Source organism: Uloborus diversus, chromosome 8 (assembly GCF_026930045.1).
Source record: "Uloborus diversus isolate 005 chromosome 8, Udiv.v.3.1, whole genome shotgun sequence".
NCBI classification, from domain to species: Eukaryota; Metazoa; Arthropoda; class Arachnida; order Araneae; family Uloboridae; genus Uloborus; species Uloborus diversus.
Window position 1 is genome coordinate 33,399,181 of NC_072738.1, and position 19,436 is coordinate 33,418,616.

At 32.8% G+C, this 19,436-nt stretch overlaps 1 protein-coding gene across 1 annotated transcript in view; it reads right to left on the reverse strand.

Moving 5' to 3' along the window:
- Positions 1-388: 388 nt before the first annotated feature.
- The window catches only part of LOC129227807 (inner centromere protein-like), a 41,592-nt gene continuing 22,544 nt past the window's right edge, over positions 389-19,436 (reverse strand). Inside the window, exons 4-7 of the mRNA XM_054862419.1 lie at positions 15,537-15,692; positions 10,819-10,870; positions 8,308-8,497; positions 389-906 (exon numbers count right to left, since the gene is read on the reverse strand). Coding sequence (XP_054718394.1) covers positions 737-906; positions 8,308-8,497; positions 10,819-10,870; positions 15,537-15,692 — 568 coding nt within the window. The 3' untranslated portion in view covers positions 389-736. The remainder of the gene's footprint in view (positions 907-8,307; positions 8,498-10,818; positions 10,871-15,536; positions 15,693-19,436) is intronic.

Genomic DNA, 19,436 nt, shown 5'->3' on the forward strand with positions numbered 1-19,436 from the left:
TTTTGCATGTTTTTAAATTAAACTGATTAAAAAATTAACAGTGAATCAATTTTAAACAAAATTTAAAGAAATTGTTGTTGTAATCTGCAAAAATTCAAATTGAATTTGATTAAAAAAAATATTATCAATTGAGATTCAAACTTAAAGGTCACCGAGATGATAAAAATGACTCTACTTCAGATGAGAATCTGCTTAATTAAATTTCAAGAAAAATTTAGAGTTAAAAGCATGAAAATAAACTTATCAATTCAAATCTAAATTCGAAGAAAACTGGCATGCATGCCAGAAATGACTCGATTTTAAAGGAGAGTATTCTTAATCAAAATTTAAAAAAAAAATTAGAGTTGAAAGAGTAGCATAATTATAATAGGCTACTTTAAAATTTAAAAAAAAAACTGATTGTAACTGATTCAACTATCAAATATAAAACAACTGTCCAATCAAATTCTACCAGTTTTCTTCATGTTCTTCCATTCTAAATAGGTTGAAGATGGTTGATAATGGAGTAACATTGCGCAATGGGAAAAGACCAGATTACAGGCTTTAAATGAATAACACAGATGCACCAAATAATATGATAAAAAGTAAAAAAATATAATTGCAGGTGCTTAAAAAAAATCATTAATATATTATGTCACTAGACAAATCATTTGCAGCTGATTTGTCTTGTCCTCATATTCTGAGTATAACTTCTTTTAATTGTCCCAAACATCCTCCTTGTTGTCTTTAGTTTTCTTCAATCAGGTATGGATTCCCAAAATTGAGAGCTTGTTCTTCTTTTGTAGCAAGGTATCTTTCGACAAAATATTTTCTCCAAGTTAGGGCTTTCAATTACAGACCCAAATATTTCGTTTGGGTCCCTGCCTTCGTGATTTTGGTTTATCACCGCAGTCCTTAGCAAACAACCTAAAAACGAATGCACAGTTTTGAATAATATTATTCTCCAAACACACATCAGAAAAAAGTGTTTAAAAAAGCATGCAGAAACGTAGACAAAACAAGTGTGAAGTTAAGGGCAGCTAACAAAGAATAACGGTCATTTTGGAAATTCTTTCAGAAATTACAGCAAACTATCCAAAAACTTTTAAATAAAATTAAAATCAAAATCAGGGTTTCGAAACTTGTAGTCTGCGGACCCCGTAGGGGTTGGGGTCAAACTTAAAAAAAAAAAAAAAACTGTGAAGCGATTTTGAGAAATACTGTTTTAGAATTCCAAAACAAGAATTTTCTCTTGCAACTGGTAAAAGAATTAATTCTTGTGCATACAAAATCCATATGTATGAACAGCAAAAATAGCTATAATTGCAAGAAAGGAATGGTTGGCCCAACTGTGAAGTCACTGTGGTTAAAGTCACGATTTTTCACAATACAGTTGAATTCTTAATATGACCATGGTTAATGAGGAATCACCGTTAAAACGAACATTTTGTTCATTAAGTTTCGTTTACTATTGAACTATATTAAAAAGGTTGTGGTTATTACATAGAATAAAATGAAACTTTTAGTAAAAACCAATAAAACTTCTGACATCTTCACGGAAAAATTTCCTGGTTGAGTCCTTCTTTTTTTTTGTTACTTTGTGTCATTGCAGAAAGCTCACCATGTATTTATTCCTAATCCCTTTAGTAATTAAGATAGAAGTTACAGTCATTTGAATATCACAACTTTTTGTTTTCTTCGTACTTTTTCAGTTTTTTGACAGCCTTGTATTTCATAAAATTTTTTAAATAGAATTTTAAAAATTGGCAGTATTACTTATCTTGTCATATGTATCCTTCACACCAATTTTCGTTAAAATCGGAGATGGTGAGGTCAAAACCTTTTTTTTTTTATTTGATTTGACGTGGAATTAATTGACCATCTGCCTCCAGCTGGGTTATTCCAGATTCCTGACTAATGAGTTCATAACAAGATGAAACTGCGCCCTCTAGATGGGATAGCCAAGCTTTTGGTATATATTGCATCTAAAATACATCTCAGCTTTTCCTTTTCTTACAACTCCGAAAATACACCAAACACCTTGTCGCGGCACACTGGTTGAGAAGCACTGTCCTAGATGATATATGTAACCTCCCCTTCTCGCTGCAATACTGGGCACTCTATATTTGTTAAATTTGTTAGATTAAATATCATCATATAAATAATAGCCGATGAGGAAATAACCCGCATGTTTCAACAATGAAACTCGCACCATGGTATGATAATATGTTTTGGTAATATTTAACATGCAGGGATATGCTTTATCGTGACAAGGCTGAACGTGATCCGGTGACTTAACTGTTTTACTGGTAAGACTGTCATTTTAGAAGAATAAAGAAACGTAAAAATTGGTCAACAATGACCGCTATCTACTCGCAACTCCAATAAACTATAGGGGGGCGCTGCAGCAACTCTCTAATGGCAGATGAAAAAAAGGTAAAACAAACGCACGCCGTAACTTATAATTTGCTTTGACGCTTAGTGAATGACAATAACTTTTCATCGTGTTAGTGGGAAGCTTTCTTTTCAGTTCTTCTGAAATTACATTACATCACAAACTGTCACAAACCTGTAATTTACCCCAAAGAAAACACATGGAATGGAATGTTTCACCTTTTTCTTTAGTATTGTTAAATACCACAAGGTAGTGTATTCAAGCTCCGGAGTTGCGAACTGGAGTTAATGTTTAATCCACTGGCATTAGGGTTAAACTGTCAAATATAACAAACTACCACAATATCACCAAACAGGCAATCGCTGCGTTTAAATGTAGAAGCGAGTTTTCACCCGTCATACCATGACGGGTGACCTTCTAGTAATTTAAGATACATTCGTGGAAATTTTAAGAATTTAAGTATTTATATTTTTTATAAACAATAAAATCCTCTTTGAGTGTCACCGGTGCGGCCCTCCTCTCCCGCTACTGATTAAAAAGAACCTTTTTTTAATGCAAGGATATGTGAGCTTTTGAATGGAATGAATGACTTTGCATCCATTTACTTATATCTTTTTGGATTGAAAAAACAGGTTCATTGTAATCTCAAAATTTGCTTTCCGTATTTTATGCTAACTTGCGCTTTTAGCACTGCTTTATAATATAACAAATTTCTTTCTGGTGCTGAAATGTGTTAATTCGTATCTGGCATGAAAATTTCTTTTATACTTTGCACTTATTTTGTAAAACTTAAAACAAACAAGTTTAGTTAAAAAAAGGGAAAAAAAACTTACGATGTAGAAATCCCTACATTGCCCAGCCCTGCTGTACAATGTTACAAAATGAGAAGCTTCAATTATTCCGTGCTTCTCCTTACAGAAGTGAGGTAATTATCTTGTAGGAAAGCACTTTTCCGATTACTGGATTTACGTTTTTGAAGTCTTATGTTAGCTGGTGGAACTCAGTGTCAAACTGGCCAACATTTTCAATGTTGCAAATCGGTAATGTATACTTTCGAGTTAACAGATATTATACATGAAAATGAAGGGGATGAGTGAGTCTTTGCAAGGGAATAGCACAATAACTTATAATACTACAGGGTGGCGTCAGGAACTGTGAAGAAAATTTCCCTGACTTTTCTCCGATTAAGTTCAACAAATTTCCCTGATTTACATTACCAATGACAATGGTTTCCTTTCTTTGTCCAACCTGAAAACCATCGCATATTAAATAAAATGCAGTGTTTGTTATAGGAGAAATCTAAAACAAATACTTTACTTCCAGTAACCAATTAACATAAGAATTCTATGAAACTATTAAAACCACTCTTTAAGACATATCTAATCATGATAAAACTAAACAGTTTAAATGGAAATAACTTTGAACTAAATTTTCAAGCAGTATAATTATTGCTGCAAGAATAATAAATAATGGTGAAAGCATGCTTAAACATGGAAGGTATTTTGCAGTATCTACAAATGAATCATAAGTCTGATGTACATTATACAACTTTAAAAATCAAAAGATCAATGCATATTTTTTTTAAGAGCTAGTTTTTATAAGAGTCAGGCAGGTCAGATACATGCGATTTTTTATTTCGCTAAAAATTTTGCAGTGGTTTCTTTGAATGATTTTAGAAAACACATATTTTTTCTTTTCTCCAAAAAAATTTTTTGTGACCCACAAAAATTCCAAAAGTTGGTCCCAACTTAGGGTTTTTCTCAAATCAACATTTTTTAATATTCAATTATCTCTGTGCATTGAGCATCAGCAAAAGTAATCTTTGTCATTACAACATGATATTTAGTGAGTCAAATGAAATATATCATAACTTTTATAGCTGACCTTCAGTGACCTTGGAAGGGGTGGCTAAACTGTGCGGAAGAAAGTAAAATATGTCATGTTTGAGGCATCTTGGTTCCATGCACTGAGGTTCAACCATGGTTTTTGTGAACAATTTGTGTAGTGATATACATAAATTATTAAATAGGCTCAATAAATGCATGGTTAATGCTCACTACTGCGAAAAAATAGCAGTTTTGTCATCAAAATATGATAAAAAGTGTTATTTTTAGGGACCTGTATCTCAGTGCACTGAGGGTCAGTATAGAACTTACTGCCTGCATTTCAAACTAAAGTATGATTATTTTCACAATCAAATGACAGAACTATGGGCAAATTCTTTTCAAGAACACAATACGTATTTCAAAACAGCAAAATCAACTATTTAGTTTTCAATTCAATCAACATATCCAGGTTTAAACTTTCCTCCAGGGACTTCCAGATACCATTTAAAAAACTAGTATGATCAAAAACTTACCATAAAAGAGTGATAGACTTGCAAATAGACTGATTATGCTTACTTGCATACTTTATAATAAGATAACTGGTTGCAAAGTGAAAAAAAAAGTTTGTTATTGCGGTAAAAATGTAAGTTATTTGTAATACTTTTTTGAAGGTGTTTTAGGTATATTTTTAATTATTTTAATTAAGATAGCTTTTTTTTGTTTGTACTGTACATTATAGTTCGTTGACATTCGTTTAGGCTGTACATTATAGTGACAAAAATTATTTTCTCTGCACTAAATTGCCATGATAGCAAACAATTTCTAAGTCATATTTCATTACTTATGATAAAAGCAATACCAGGGGTCTGTCCAGGGTTTTTCACAGGGTCCGTTTTTTGTGAAAAATGAAATAATTTTGTGACAATCAAATAATTTTGCAAAAAAAAAAAAATTTTTTTTTTTTGCAAAAACAAAAATTTTAGAATTTTGATGGCTCAAATACTGCATCATTGGAACTTAAAGTTGAGTATTTTTCTCTTTTCTGTTGAGAATATCATTATTGAGTGTTTTTTTTTAATATTGGGCGAGGGGGGGGGGGGCTGCAGCATCGCTTTCTTGGAGATGGGTAACCCTCAAGTATCAATATTTATTTGCCATTCTAGATTGTGTTAAATTGTACTAGAAGTGTTTTTTGTATAGTATTTAAAATAGTAAAAAAAAATTCAGGCAGCGGTTGAACATTTGACTTTTTGGCCCAAAACACTCCTAAGAGCACAGAGTTTCGTTTAAAATTTATAAGTTCCATGATTTTAACAAAAATTAAATTTGATTTTATTTGTTTAGCTCTTAACAAAGCGTACTAAACATCAAAAATTCGAAAAATACGATTTCCATAGCAGATGCAGAAAGATCGCAATCCTCAAAGTGAAGGCATCAAAAGCATAAAAATGGCTTGTAAAAGAAATATTTTTGATAAAAATATTGCAGAATTGCATTTTAGAGGCCTATGATAAGCATATCATTAATATCTATCGACACAGTTGAAGCAAAAATAAAATTAAACCATGCTTTAGCATTTTAATTTTTGACTCATACTAGAGAATGTAATTTCGCTTTAAAAACTTGACATAAGCGTTGTAAAAAAAATAAAGAGATTTTTCATTTATTTGTATCCTAATAAAGCGAAGTTAGCTTGGAAAAAGAATAAAAAATTATTCTCATATTGGATGTAAAAAAACTGCACTTTTCAAAATGCAGGCATCTTAAGGAAAAAACGGTAAATAAAAGAGTTAATTTAAAGGTAAACGTCCCTGTTAGCATCAAAAAATAAAACCCATATAATTGTCTCCCAAAATAACAGTTCTACATTGCACCATAGAAACGCAAACACTGCCAAGCTGGTAAAACGCTAAGTGCCGATTATTTTCAAGTTGGTAACCTTATCTAAAGCGATCATTTTTTCTCAACCCCTTTAATCCTTTTGAAGTTCTAAGTTCATTTATTGTTTATTAATTCATGGGAGCGGGGAGAAAAGTGTTTAGAAAAGCTTAGAAAAGTGCTTAAGAGGCAAAGTGCTTACCAAGCCTTTTCAGAGAAGTCTGCAACTACAAAGCTGCTAAATAGCTATGATAAAACAAAGAAAATTATTCAAAACCAAAGTGACTTTCAGCTGTTAATTTATTTCAAAGAAACAAACAAGCATTATATTTATTTGGCAGTAGTAGTTATTTTATGGCTTGTAGGAGCATCACAAAAGTGCCGATTTTTTTTTTTTTTTTTTTTTTGCAAAATTAGCTGGTTTTGTATAAGCTCATCCCTGTAATTTAACTTTTAAAAAAAGTTCCAAAAATTACTGGTTTTATACAAGGAAATATGAGTTATTTTGATTTAAGATTTGCTGTTTTTCAATAAACAATTTGTGAAAGATCGTTCTTGTTTATCAGAATTTTGTGAAGGATCCGTTTTGGTTGATCGGATTTGTGTGAAAGGTCCGTTTTGGTTGATCGGATTTTTGTAAAGAGTGGGTTAATGGACCCAAATTTCCTCTGGCCAGACCCCTGAATACTATGACATTATAAAACAAGGGTATAGTTGCCTAACTGACTAGTGGGACAGTAAAAAAATGCAAGACAAAGCATTGTAGCTTGAGTACAACTAACTGGATGTGTCCTTAACTCTTATGCAATTTCCTCATCTTGAAGTGCATTGTATGAGTCTGCAGAACCATTGCCCATAGTTATGTCACTTGTTTGTGAAAAGGCACACACTCTAGTTTGAAATATAGGCATCAAGTTCTATACTAACTCTCAGTGTACTGAGACACAAGACTCTAAAAAGTACATATTTTATCATTTTTTGATGTTTTTCTTTCACTTTGCTTCTAATTATCATATTATAAAGTATGCGAGTAAGCATAATCCGTCTATTTTAGAGTCTATAACTCTTTTATGGTAAGTTTTTGATCATACTAGTCTTTTAAATAGTATTTGGAAGTCTCTGGAGGAAAGTTTAAACCTGGATATGTTGACTGAATTGAAAACTGAATAGTTGATTTTGCTGTTTTGAAATACGTATTGTGTTCTTGAAAAGAATTTGCCCATAGTTTTGTCACTTATTTGAAAATACACGTACTCTAGTTTGAAATGCAGGCATCCAGTTCAACACAGATTCTCAGTGCACTGAGATAAAAGCTTATAAAAACTGCACTTTTTAGAATTTTTCAGTACAAAAACTGCCAATTTTTGGCAGCGCAGAGGGTGAGCCAAGCAACTAATGAGGGTATTGAATAATTTATATATATTCTTACACAAATTACGTACAAAACCCATGGTTGAGCCTGAATGCAGGGAATTAGAGGGCCTCAAACATTGCACTTTTTTAATTTTTTTCAAGAAAGTTTGGCAACCCCTGAAATTCTGTACTGAAGGTCAGCTACAAAATTTATGATATATTTCAATTTATGTTCTAAATGCCATACTGCCAACACAAGAATTTTTTTGGCTGATGCTTAATGCACAGAAATAATCGCATTTTAAAGAACACGGATTTGGAAAAACCTCTACGTCAGGCTCCACCTTACGAATTTTTACAGGTTCCCAAAAAATTTTTTGGAGGAAAAGAAAAAATACCTGTCTTCTAAAATCTTTAAAATAATCCACCATAAAAATTTAAGCAAAATAAAAAATGGTGTATATCGGAACACCCTATTTCAGCCCTGTTCTTATAAAAACTGGCTCTTAAAGATTTTTTAAAAAAGTGACAAATCATGTAATTTATTTACCTATTGTATCAGTGACAACAATTATAGAAACAGGACAAGTTGGTTTTAAGAAAATCGTTATATTTTCCATTGCAGACATTATTTCTTGTGGTTTAATGCATTTAGGGTTTGTAATCCAATATTTTCGGAAATTTTGGATTACAAACACGGCAGGGTCATTAGAACAAGAGTTGACTTGAAGTCCTGAGCAGTTGCAAAAAAGCTGATAAGTAGACAAAAAATATAAAAGCAAAGAAAATAAAAATGTTTCACTCATTATCACTCTCTACCACACACTTTGTACAACATCTGCAACAATCATAATAAGATGAATCTCATACACATACCTTGTGCCCAACTTGGTATCTTCTTGGAGCGATCCCTTTGTTTCTCATCATCGGAATCGCTGTCTTGAATGGGCGTCATCTCATAACTGCTGAGTGGTGAAGCATTCGCAGGAGTTTTCAATTGAGACTCAATTAATTTGGACTTCAAAGGTGCTGATGGAGGAGTTGATTTGGATACTGTTACAGTTTCCTAGAATTGAAACGGGAGTATAAGCATTTAAATATACACATGAGGCAGTGAGAAGCAAAGGGATGCAAGCGGACATTTTCAAGTTTTGAGTAAAACGAGCTTAAAGATTAGCTCCTGGGAAGGCTTTCCTTGAATTTTTTTTCTAAATTATGCTGTATAGCAGCAACTACCAGGGCTACTAGTACCATCTCTTGCCTCAAGACAAAGGAGAGGTTCACCTACCATGTGTACTGGTTATCTCCAAATTTTTAATTATCAGTTACGTCCCTTTGCTTCTCACTGCCTCATATATACAGTGATGTTGCTACGGGAGGGGAGGGGGGCCCACCCTGGGTGTCACCTGTTAAAATTTCACGTTCATAACTTTGCACTACATATGTACCACAAAAACAATTATCCAAATTTTAAAATATTTACGTGCTGCAGCACAAGGTCTAAAGGGAAAGATATTTTCAAAAAATTGATTTTTTTATCTACATGTTTTGATTTTTTCTCAATAAAAGATAAATTTGTCTGAAGAAGAATTTTGTGCTCGCACACACATAGGAGATTAGGGATACTTTAGTCCACCATGAATGAGCAAGAGGTGCACACGTTTGTTGTATGATGCATCATTATTAAATTTCACACAAAAGAGGTTACCAAACCCTCTGAAATTTTAAGATAGCTTCACACAGTTTGTGGACACTTTGCACACTCAAGTGTATAAGTAGGCAAAATAATATGAATATCAAATATGCCAGGTAGAAACTGTAGAAAATGAGCCTAATAAAAGGAAACCATGAACAAGCATCACTACCGACAACATTACTGTTATTGGTGACATTATAGAAGAACAACAACTAATGCAGGCTGTTACTGTCGCCTTTTGAATGAAGCACAAGCTGCATATCGAAAAACATGATGCCGGCAAGTGATACCTAAGGACATTCTCCTCCACGAAAATGCAAGGCCGCATACCACGCTTTAAAGCAAAAAAATTGGAGAAATTTCATCAGACACCTCTAGAAAATCCTCAGCACAGTCCAGATTTATCACCCTGTGACTACTAGTTGTTTGGGTTACTCAAAAAAGACCTAGATGGACAAATACTTGATGATGATACATCTGTAGAAGAGTTTGTGTGCAACTGACTCTGCACATTTCCCCCTTCTCTCTATCACGATGGCATCAAAACCTTAGCAATCCGGTAGACAAAAGTATCAAAGGAAGGACACTATGTAGAAAAATGATCACTTGTATATATTGATACATATCTTTAGATTGATGCAAGCTTTTTTTTTCCAATTTTGTTTTATATTGGTAGATCAATCGTAGTATATATCCCGGGAGAAACCACGCATGTGGATTGTGATTATCGATGTACCATTTGGATGCAGGTTTTATAGAAGACCTGACAAGATTTATCATGACTTTTTGGACTCTAGATGCTTTTTTTCAATGATGTTTCTGTCTTTTTTTTTTTTTTCAACTGGATTGAAACTTGATATATTGGCTTTGGATTTGATCTATTTTACTTGGAATTTAAGGTAAGATTTTTATACTGAAATTGCATGCACTGGTTGGTAAGGTGGAATGTTATTGTTGATAGCCTTTTGGCTTCTAATAAAAGAGAAGAAACCCCAGCTGTAGTTTTAGATATTAGCTCCCGTTTATTCGCTTGCAGTTTGGCAGTTGGTGCATTTTGCCTGTTTATATTCTGTTTCACCGATTTTGGGTACTTATGCTATTCTATTAGTCTGTAGTTTTAATTTTTTGGTTTTGCAATCGTAAGATGGAGTTTCCACTGCTGAAGGGTACTGACTCCATCACTTTAGTTTTAAATTTAACTTTGCATTGCTGTTATAATTCTGTTGTATTTACATTTTTCGAATAAATACATAAACAAAATGAAAGTGATAAAAACACAAAACCAAAAACCTATAGACGTGCACAAGCAGCTAAACTAATAAGTCAAGTAAATAGTGTAATAGAAGATTTTTAAAAAGTGCTAACAATAATATTAATACAGGCAGTACAAATATAAATTGATAAATCCAGTCTCATCAGCAGTAGAAACTTTATCCGATGGTTGAAAAACCAAAGAATTAAAACTACAGATTAAATTAAATATGCTTCGGTCCTAAGTATGTACCTTTCAGAATTACATTCGGCAAACAGACACGTCAACTGCTAAACAGTTTTCTTCATTTTTTTACTTTTTCTTTCCAAATATTTTAGCAGTTGGTTGCAGATTACGATTATGGTCTTATTATGTTCAAGTTAAACATAAAAGTGAAAAAAAAAATTTAAAAAAAAAAAAGAGAAACTTTTATACTTACGTTTAAAGCACCAAGAGGATGTTTGGGATGTTTTTCTGTTAACCCATTTGACCTATGAAAAAGTAATAAAACATGTTCAAGTTATAACTGAAAATAATTCCAATAAAAATAATTTTGCAGAAATGTTTTAATTTGAGTCCTTTTAACCATGCACTTTAGCATTTGAAGAGTCCAGCATGGCAAATCACTTCAGTCTTTATAAAACAATTTAGGGTCAAAAGCAAATGAATGTAAATCTGAACAAATGAGATTTTTCTAGCGAACTACTTTGTTTTAACTAACTTTGCACTGATATCGTTTTCTACAGAAAAAAGTTGCTACAAATGCTTCCACCAAAAGCAATTTTGAATTGACAATCATTACTGTGACTGAGTAAAACTACAAGAACTCTCTTTTTCTCTTTGATATTTCAAGTGGTAACAAAGGAGTAAAGCAGAGAAGAATGAATTCATATCAACTCAAATCATGCTATGAAATATAGTTCAGGGGAATGCATATAAGAACTAATGAATCAGGAATTAAGCTTCTGTAAAAGGATTTCTTTGTAATAACAAAAATATCACTAATTGCAAAGACTGGTATGATTAATTTCAAAACCTGGAATTTGTGCGTCCATGGCTCTCATGAAGTTTTTGGAGTAGATAAAAACTGGGGTTCAAGAATAGAACATAAAAGTTAGGCTTCATTGCCACAGGACACTATCGGCAGGATAGGCAGGACACTATCTACAAAGCGTGTAAAAGATGTGCTCCATTACTCAAGAAAACTCAATAGATTTTTTGACTTTCCTCAAAATTTTGGCAGATTTTAAGATCCCATATTTCGGTAACGGGCATACAAGGGTAAGTAAATTATGCATATCGAAAGATGTTTTGATTGCTACATATTTGATTACTTTATTATTTACATCATGGTTTCTTGGTAAGAAGTAACCTTTTTAAATCACACTAGCAGTACCCACACAGCGATGCCTGTGCTAAAAATTTAATGGAAGTCTGTTGAATAAAAAAAAATTGACAAATTGACGGCCCCTCCCCGTCTGATGTAAAATAATCATTTTTCTTTGTATAAAATGCGTACACACCTTTTCAAAGAAAAAAAAACCTATTAAAGTTTCTTTGGAATTTAAAACTTTTCGTCAAATCATTAAATTAGATTTACAGTTGCTTTAAAACTCTATTTAGTGAGTGAAGCGGTTTTTACTGCAATTTAAAATATTTCGCCAAATAAACAAAAAAAGACATCAAATAATATCTTTCAAATGGAAAAATAGTTCCGCAACTCTATTGTTTATCGCCTAACTCGCCCAACAACCATGCTCTCATAATCCATTCGTCTAACAAAAAAAAACATCCAGTGGAACATTTAAAAATCATCATCAGAAAAAAAGAAGAAAATGTTGTACATTTCACTCGGATAAAAACAAATCAAAAGTTTCTTTTCTTCCAAAACAAATCGCCAAAACAATGAACTACATTTACGGTTGCTTAAAAGCAATAATCCAAGACTGAACTGCTCAGCGCTTAACGCGCCAAGCGATCACGCAACTGGAACCCAGCCCTTTTGCGAGTGAAGCGGATGTTTTTTCTTTGGCAAAGAAAAATGTAAACTATATCACTCATTGTGCCTCATTCATTATGCGCTGGGGGCCTTCGTGGCTTTGTGGTAGAAACTTCGCTTCAAATGCCGGTAAACGCGGGTTCGATAACCTTGGACGCTCTGAGTGTGTATTTCCTTTCTTTACGCTGAAAATTATTCTCATATCTTATGTGTGAACAAATAGAAAAATTCCAAAATCTCGAGGCAATGGCCCTCAATCCTTCCATAATTATTAACTATGGACATGTAAACAACAACAGTAGTGTCATATAAGTTAAAGGCAACAACTTTTAACTTAATTAAAAATATGGTCGTTTTTATAGTAATGAATAGACTTTAAAAGCCACTATACCGCAGTCATTCCGTCAAAACGCATAAACTTGAATTTGCTAACCTAGTGCATGAAAAATTATTTAAATTAACAGTTTCTTATTGTTACTTCTCTATCACGAAAGTATTCGTCAGTTAAAAGATTGAATTGTTACACAATTTCACAAAAATACCGTTTTGTTCTAAGAAGTCTAAAAACTTGGTTCAAAAAAGTGTCATTTCATCACGGAGCAGAAAATAGCACAAACATTGAAGAAAAAAGGAATATAATTTTTTTTTTCTCCGTCTTGTTTTTCATATTTTAACAATGAAGTGCAGGGAAAAAAAGTCAGCTGAAATGAAAATGATTTCACTGTAATCGCTTAAACCTTTAAAAAAAACTGTCTGCTGTAGAATTGCTCTGAACTAAAAAACATTATTTTCTCTATTGTAATTGAAATAGCCGGCCTGTGGACATTACCGAACGCTGTGGATCGCTGTAAAATAAAATCCCAACAAAGCATAAATGTGAAAAGGAGCCCAGCTTGATCAAAATGAGGCGCTGGGTAAACGTGTCACCGAAAAAACAGTTCAGATCTAAACGGGTACTAAGTTCCATTGTTGTTCCTCATAGAAGTTGGATTGTCCCATGTTTTTCAATTCATTTAGAAAACAATTTTTTTATTTTCTTTGATTCCGGATTTTAAACTTGCGGCAAGTTTTGGTTGTCAATAAACAATTTCCAAAACATTTGACAGCTCCAATTATACAGTAACTTGCCAAGTTTAAATCTGGGATCAAAGAATGTAAAAAAATGTTTTCAAAATGAATTAAAGGACACAGGGCAGTCCAATATCCATGAGGAATTGCTATGAAAATTGTTATCCGTTGAGATCAGAATCTTGTCGGTGACACCGTCTACCCAGAACCTCATTTCAATCGAACTTGGCTACTTATTGATATTTTGTTTGGATATCATTAAGTTTTGAAAGCTAAATCATAGTAATGTTCTTCTTTAGAATTAACTGTAAAAGCGCATACAAATACAGCTTCCCCCCTGGGGGTTAGTCGCTATCGTCAATTATGGGTTATAATTCTTTGCTTCGGTCACTATCAGCAAGGCCATGGACGAAGTACATTAGCCCTTGGTCTTTGGCGTCCACAAATTTGGCGACATTTTGGAAAATTGCTAAGACTCCTAGTTTTCAAACTCTTCCCGCAATTTCTACATTGTCTGGGGGGAATTATCATAATGTAGATCGTAAAATATGCAGAATTGGCGAAAACATTTCCCCATTGCTTATAATTCCGTGGCGCCAAGTTTGTGGACCTTTAAGAAATTAAAATGAAGCGAAGCTAAAAGACCCTAACTATGGCAATGCGAAACAAAACATCAGTAATTTTAATGGAGATTAGATTTATTCGAACTTTATTTTTAACGGCTTGTAACTTTTTTTCCTTTGGAGATAGAAGGTTATTTTTCCAACCATAGGTGGAAATATTTCTGGAGTAAAAAACGTCGCTTTTTCCAACGGTGTCAAAAAGAAAACTGTGGGACAATTCCTTCACTTTTTATTGATAGATTTAATGAACAAAGTATTGCCAAATTTTGAGCTAAGCCTAAAAAAGTTCGAGATAAAAACGCAAACTGCTCCCGTCGTAATAAAGTTAGAGCATTGAAACAAATTGCTTAGAACGTGGAAAACTCTACCCTTTTCAACCATATAAAATATTAATATGTGCAAGTTATTTTTCATCTCTTTAATAGTCAATAATAGGCAATTTACGTGAAATTTAAGCTTAAATTGGAATAAAAAAAGAACTATTTATCGAATTTTTTTCGAATTATAGCCTATGTTATTCAGTAAGAAGGCACCTTTCATACGGTGAAAGAATTTTTCAAATACAATAAAACCTCGTTAAGTCGTCACTCATGGGATCAAAAATTTTTGACCACTTATGCGGAGTGACTACTTATGTGGAAATGTGGAATGGGAAATCAAGGAAGGAAAAAAAAAAAGCCTTACAAATATTAATGAATAGCAAGAAATTCTGTGAGAAAAACAGCAGCTTATGTAATAAATGTCTATAAATTAGTGGAAATTTTAGAAAGGGGGAAAAATACTAATGATAGTTACTTCGTTTGGTTTTCTCTTACTTATAGATTACTTAATAACAACAACTTATTTTAATGTAGTTACGGTACATTAATACAATCCTTCAATGTTGACTGATGAAGTTGTTGCTTACGGAAAAGAACTATCTCTTCTAACATACATCAAGCTTTAAATTTTGTGTTTATTGTTCCTTGTGAACAGATGTTAAATACTGACTAACTTTCTCCAGGTATTACATTTTTTCTGTCTTTGCTGGAAGGAGTTAGATTCATATTCTTGGCAGAGTCACAGCAAGAAGTATGCTTTGAATGACCAGAACCGAGGATCGTGAGTTCAAGGAAAAATGAATATCAAATAGCCTTTGAACTAAATCCGAAACTATTTTCTAAGATCCGATAAGGAAAAGGAATTTTAGAAAACAACTTTTGAGTGACTAGTTAAACGGGTAAAATTAAATTTGGTGACCAGTAAAGGAGGGTCATTTCACATTACTGTGAATGAGACCTTGTCGGGACCAAAGAAAAACGACCACTTAAACGGAGTGACCACTTAACCGGTCGACTACTTATTGAGGTTTCCCTGTAGTTGCAATGCTTCCAGAGATTACCTTGAACATATAAACACACAAAAATTCGTCCTCTTTCTTTATAATATTAGTATAGATAAACAGAAGGTAAATTAAAAAATAAATACCTGTCTTCAGCCTTGTGCACAACTTTAGTAACATTTAATTCAGACGAAGTATCAACATTAGTTTTATGATTTTCAAATTTCTTTCCTATATCCTCCCTTTCTGTTTTAGCGCTGAGCTTTGTCTCACTTATTTCTTCCACATCATCATCACATTTCCTATCAAAAAATATTTTAATACCATTTAACATAAACTAATAGCAAAAATAACATAATTATCCCCCCACCCCCTTCCCTGCTTTGACAACACTTACGAGCAATTAAAATTTCAGATTAGAAGGTTCAAATACAAAGGCGCCCATATAGGGGGGCAAGGGGGGGCTCGAGCCCCCCCCCTTTGAAATTAGAACTTTCTTGCTTTTAGTACTTTTTTCTTTGCAAAAATGTAACAACATTCCTTCTCCAGTCATTAATGAATAAGTTATTAAATATGTCGTATCTCAATGACTCTAATCTGCTCTGAAATCGATTTCCACATGGAAAATATCCAGCTAAACCACAGGGGAAATATTTGAGACCCCCCTTTCAACTTTGCATATGGGCGCCCATGTTCAAATATGAAGTGAAAAGGGGGGGGGGGGCTTGAAACGAGCATGAGCACTGAGACCACTGATTGGTCTATTGTACAGTAGACCCTCGTTTTACGTGGGGGTTACGTTCCTCGGAAATACCGCGCAAATCAAAACCGAGTAAATTAAAACTTAACATTAGTGCTAAAATAGGGGTTAAGTTACACAGAAAAAAAAAATGCTTCATTCTAGTGATGACTAATTGTATAATAAGTTTAATGCGTACTTATATCGATTTCTATGCAAAACATGCTTTAAAGAAAACAAATTAATTTAGTATTCTGTTTTTAAAGAGGAGCTGGCTATGATAGTCTTTTGGGAAGCAAGAATTTTTCTCTGTAGTTCTTTGCAGAGCATTAACGCATCCATGATCATTTCCATGACAGAATCTTCCTTCACTAAAGAATCGTAAAGATCATTTCTATTGTCAAGGAATGGTTCAAAATTTTCAAGTTAACATTTTTGGTTCTGTGTCATTGATATCGATATCCTCGTTGCTTTTGTCCTCCTTTGTCACTCCTAAAAGTTCTTCTTCCAGTGAGTTCTGAACTGTGTGAGTTTAATAACTATATTTCTGGAAAGAGCTCTAGAACCAACCGCATAAAATATCTGCAGTGGATCAAGCTCGATTATTAGCTTGCCAAAATGCAGTTTATTACGTGTAATTTGAAACCTTTAGGAGTTTCGATTTTGAAAGAGGAGAAAATTTTATCTGTTTTGCATTGCCGCATCCGCGTAAAACCGAAACTCATTCGTGTAAAGTAAAATAAAAGTATCAAATTTTAAGCCACGTATAATCGAAAACGAGTAAAATTAACCCGAGTAAAGCGAGGGTCTACTGTACTATCCCCGAAAGGACGACTAGTAGAGCCCAATAACAGAAACAAATTACAGCAGTTGTCTAAACAACATGTTAGACTGTTACTAAGGTAGTGATATCCTAAATGTTTGAATCTTTGTGCAGAATAATAGTCACATTCACATAGTACATGAATTGAGCTTTCTTCACCATATGGCAACCCTTACACGATGGATTGTCAGCAATACCCATTAGATTTACAGAGTTCCAAAATATATTTTTGATGTACATCCGATATTTTCAAATTAAAGTCATTAAATAGTAACAGTATGCTCAAATCACTGCTGTTTATTTTCTTCTTTTATTCATATGGTATATAGATTTACTATAGATTTACAATTAATGTTTCTTTCATTACTTATACATAAATATGTATTAAATACAACTGATATCTACAATAATTTATAAAATGTGATTAATTTAATATTTTAAGAATAAAATATAGCATAACTAAAGTTGGATATTTGCTATTATATTGGTTATTGACTATTATATTCATGTGCTCTATGAAACTGATTACAAATATACACAAACCCTAAATGCTGTAAGAAATCACAGAAAGAACGTCATAGTATCATGTACAAAACAATTTAAAATGTTATGTAGAGTTAACACATGAAAAACAACTTATTTAAAAACATATGACTTTTACTGATCACTGTAATATGCAATAATTATATGTATTTTAGGATTAATATTTTACTTTAAAATTTTAATCAAATTACTCGAACATTAGCTGTTTTATTCACTTTTCTTTTGTTAGCTGGGTCATTCCATGTCAAGTGATCCAAAATTTGAGAAACTTTTAACTCACATTTTTGTTTTTCTTTGAAATTTGTCTCATTGATTAGGTCATCAAAAGTCCAAATTTTTAGATTTTTACCTTTTTTATTTTTTTATTTATGAGACTTAGCGAATTTTAGAAAAAATCCTCTTTTTTTCATGGACGCTTGAACATAAAATGGACAATAACTCAGCAACAAATGTAGATGGAAGGATTTGGTAAAAAGCATTTCAAAGTGCATTAGTTATTGTTTAATATAATATGCAACATGAGTAATTTTATAACAAAAATTATTTTTAAAAATTTTAACTTAAATTTCTCAGAAAATATATATAATTAAAAAAAAAAAAAAACTCCCCAACACTTGTGTGTGTTTTATCTTTTTTCTCAAGTTGGGATCTCAATGGGATCATATTTTTACGAATTTTTGAATAAAATTTGACTTAAGAAATAATGATATTTTTCAGATTCTATTTAGTTAAATATGGGATTCTCTTACTGGTGATGGTTAAATAAGTACCAAGTAAATATGACTATGCTTGAAATGAACTGTCTTGAACTTGTAGATTGGTTAAAGTAATAAAGCTTGATTTGATGTTTGAGAGAGATTCAGATGAGATAAACAATGAGATAACAAATAATCTCTGTGATTAATTTAATGGTAAGAGAAACATTTTATTTACATTATTAAGATACCATAACTGCTTTATCAAAGTTTTTTCACAATCTTAATATTACATAAGCAACAGTGGCGGGTTTACAGGCTTGGGGTCCATTGCAAAGCATTTTTGGGGGCCCCTTTGACGAAAACAGAAACTACTGAAAATTATTTTTATATGCCATTCTGGAGCCTCTTCAGAGCCCTTATTGTCATGAGGAGCTTCTCCACATTGCGACGTGATAAATCCGTCACTAATGGGCTAGTTGGAACTATGCTCAAGTACACCCGGGCAGCAAAGACCCCCTTTTGCAAAGTATCTGGGTGCGGGCCTCGGTTTCATTATTACCCAAGGCCCGAAAGTGTTATAAACGTAATTTTTCCATTATGTAAGATTAGATGTTTAGGTGAAGTTGAATTTCAATGTGTATATTCAAGCAGTTTTGAAATAAAATGCGTTACACTTATTGTTTTTAGTTTCAGTAACATCAAAATACGATATTTTCAAATATTATTGCATTTTTTAAAATAATTATCAGATACAGTCGAACTTGAATAATTCGAACGTCTTTAATTCAAATTTGGTGAATAATTCGATTTTTTTGTCGGTCCCTTGAAACTTGTATTCAAATTAATGCTACAAAATCTTGGTTATTTCGAAGTCCAACTTCTTTAATTCGAAGTTTTTTTCCTTTTAGAAAAGAACAAAATGTAGTTTCAATACAGTTTTTGAAAGCTGGCGGGGTTATTTTTAGCTACCGTGGTAAATTAAATTCCGTGAGGAAGAGAAAGGGGTGGGGGGAGGATATTCTTATCTGTTCTAGAAAACAGAGCAGGGATAAAAGGGGGAAAAGGAATGTAGACCATCTGTCTCCAGGAGGTCTCCAGCCACCTGTTTTTTACACCCTCCGATAAGGTGATTCCCACCCCTTTTCTTGTAAATGACAAGTGATACTCTGGCCAATGGGATAAATCATTGATGACACGTGCACGTTTAGCATTTCCTTCAAAACCAGGATTGAGTCAATACCAT